The 2,545-nt window shown below is 38.5% G+C and overlaps 1 protein-coding gene across 1 annotated transcript; it reads left to right on the forward strand.

Moving 5' to 3' along the window:
* Positions 1-320: 320 nt before the first annotated feature.
* On the forward strand, positions 321-1,233 carry LOC135553452 (olfactory receptor 13C3-like). The gene is made up of 3 exons (XM_064985564.1): positions 321-582; positions 871-1,099; positions 1,215-1,233. Exons 1-3 carry the CDS (start codon positions 321-323, stop codon positions 1,231-1,233), a joined length of 510 nt encoding a protein of 169 aa, XP_064841636.1.
* The last annotated feature ends 1,312 nt before the right edge of the window (positions 1,234-2,545 follow it).

Genomic DNA, 2,545 nt, shown 5'->3' on the forward strand with positions numbered 1-2,545 from the left:
TTCTAGATGATTCACATTATATATTTTCTGTTACAAACAATGCACCAGTTTGACAATGCAGACTGTTTTTATGCAATTATTTTCACAGATATTCCATCACGTAGCAGTAAATACAAACTGAACGGTATCAGTGACCACAGAGTCATTCTGTACTGATAGTGGTACATGGCTGCTATATTCAAGAAAGTGCTGGGAGTTGGTGATGTTGGCCTACATTGAAGAATTGTCTGGCACACTCTCCATTAGATATTCTGCAAATCACTGTAGATCAATTTACAATATTCTGCCTCTTTTTTTGTTGTAAAGTATTTTACAGGAACATGGAGCCAAACAACAGAACAAAACATACGGTAACAGAATTCCTCATCACAGGATTGGATGAAGTACAACACCCAAAGCTGGTGGGAGCAGCCATTTTGTTCATCCTCTTTCTCATTCTGATCGGAAGCATCACTAACATTTGTGTCATAGCATTCAACAAGCCTCTGCATACCCCCATGTACTTTTTTATTTGCTCGCTGGCAGTGGTAGACATAGTCTACACCAGCGGCATTAGTGTTACAATGCTTAACGTTCTCCTTGGTGAGGAGAGAAGAGTCCCCTATGCACCCTGCATGATACAGTGCTTCTTATTTACTTTAGGAAGCACTATGGAACCCTTCGCTATTGCTCTGATGGCTTATGATCGCCTTGTTGCAATTTCATATCCTCTTCGATATCAGACTATCTTAACTAATAAAAATGTATGTTTACTTATAATAGCGACTTGGGCACTAGGCTGCATGTTTGCCAGTTTGTTTACTGGCTTGGTGAACAATCTGCCCTTTTGTGGCTCAAATAAACTCCAATACAGCTTTTGTGAATATGCAGCCTTAGTAAGAGCAGCATGTGTGAATCCTGCATATTATTTCAACGCAATATCTGCTGTGGGGACTGCTATATTATGGGTTAATTTAGCCTTGATATTCTTCTCATACATGAAGATAGTTTATGTAGTGATACAAATGTCTTCATCCAAAGACAGGATGAAAACATTTAACACCTGTGTCTCCCACATGATAGTGGTGGCTTGCTTCTTTATCCCCAAGGTGTTGTTAATGTTGGTCACTAGGGTTGGTTTGGTTCTCACGCTCTCTCACAGAAATGGCCTAATCATTGGCTCTACTCTGGGCCCCTCTCTTGTGAACCCACTTGTGTATTGTCTCAAAACCAAGGAGATTCGAGGGCGCCTGAAATATATTTTCAAGAGATCTGAAATTAGTCCGAATATGTAATGGTTAGGGTTACCAAAGCCATTTCTTGTTTCTTGGTTGATCCAAAAAAACAAGGTTTAGTCAATATTGTTTCCATTTTATTTCATCATCATTGTAATCATGTTGAATCAATGTTGAGTTTTGAATGAATTTACGAAAACTCATCAGTGGCTTGTATCTCAAGTTAACCAGTCAGGTTTCAACTCTGAATCAACAAGAGTGTCAAGGTTTGGTTGATTTAGATCACAGGTGTCAAACTCATTCCATGGAAGGCAATGTGTCTACAGGTTTTCACTCCTGTCTTTTACTGATCACGGGAGGTCACTGGTTAGTAAGGAACTCCCCTCACCTGATACTCTAGGTCTTAATTGGCCACTGGTTAGTAAGGAACTCCCCTCACCTGATACTCTAGGTCTTAATTGGTCACTGGTTAGTAAGGAACTCCCCTCACCTGATACTATAGGTCTTAATTGGTCACTGGTTAGTTAGGAACTCCCCTCACCTGATACTCTAGGTCTTAATTGGTCACTGGTTAGTTAGGAACTCCCCTCACCTGATACTCTAGGTCTTAATTGGTCATTGGTTAGTTAGGAACTCCCCTCACTTGAAACTCTAGGTCTTAATTGCACACAAATTGTCAGGAAATAACAAAAACCAGTAGACGCTGAGGCCTCCAAGGAATGATTTGACACGCCTGATTTATATTAGTTTGATGTTTTTTGACAACTCATTTAAATGTCAGTCAAAATTGATTTGATTTGACATTTTATCCCATTCGAACCGTATTAAATGTTATCTACTGTTAATTGCAATTTTATTGAAATGTCAAGTGTTAGCGTAGAGCATATGTAGTAATGGACCACTATTAGATTATTGCAGTATTATCTTATAAATATGATCTGATCGAGACCCTTTACTACATTATTGTTGCAGTTCTTAAGATTGCCAGCGCAAAGGCTGCCTCAAAACCCTTTCTATCTGCAGTGGCCAGCTGATCATCATTGCCCTCTATATTCTACCTAGAATTTGTATGTATCTCTCCAGTAATACCGACATTAGATTCAGCACTGATTTACATATTGTTATTATCATGTCGTATAGCTTGCTCCCTCCTATGAACAATCTACTGATATAATGTTTCAAGACAAAAGATATAACACAGATCTTGATGAAAAGATTCAAAAGATGAACTGGTCCACAGAAAGAGAGTCTCTGCTGTATCTTAATGATTTAGCTATGTAACTACAAATAGTTTCATACAATACATTATGTTGTACAGATGCTTAATGATT

The sequence above is a fragment of the Oncorhynchus masou genome, chromosome 13, assembly GCF_036934945.1.
Source record: "Oncorhynchus masou masou isolate Uvic2021 chromosome 13, UVic_Omas_1.1, whole genome shotgun sequence".
In the NCBI taxonomy this organism is placed as follows: domain Eukaryota; kingdom Metazoa; phylum Chordata; class Actinopteri; order Salmoniformes; family Salmonidae; genus Oncorhynchus; species Oncorhynchus masou.

What these genes read in the sequence shown, in the direction of transcription:
- LOC135553452 (XM_064985564.1), top strand. Translation starts at nt 321, where the DNA reads ATGGAGCCAAACAACAGAACAAAACATACGGTAACAGAATTCCTCATC. An exon ending in AATGCTTAACGTTCTCCTTG is followed by an intron (nt 583 to 870) that starts GTGAGGAGAGAA and finishes GTGAATATGCAG; the next exon opens with CCTTAGTAAGAGCAGCATGT.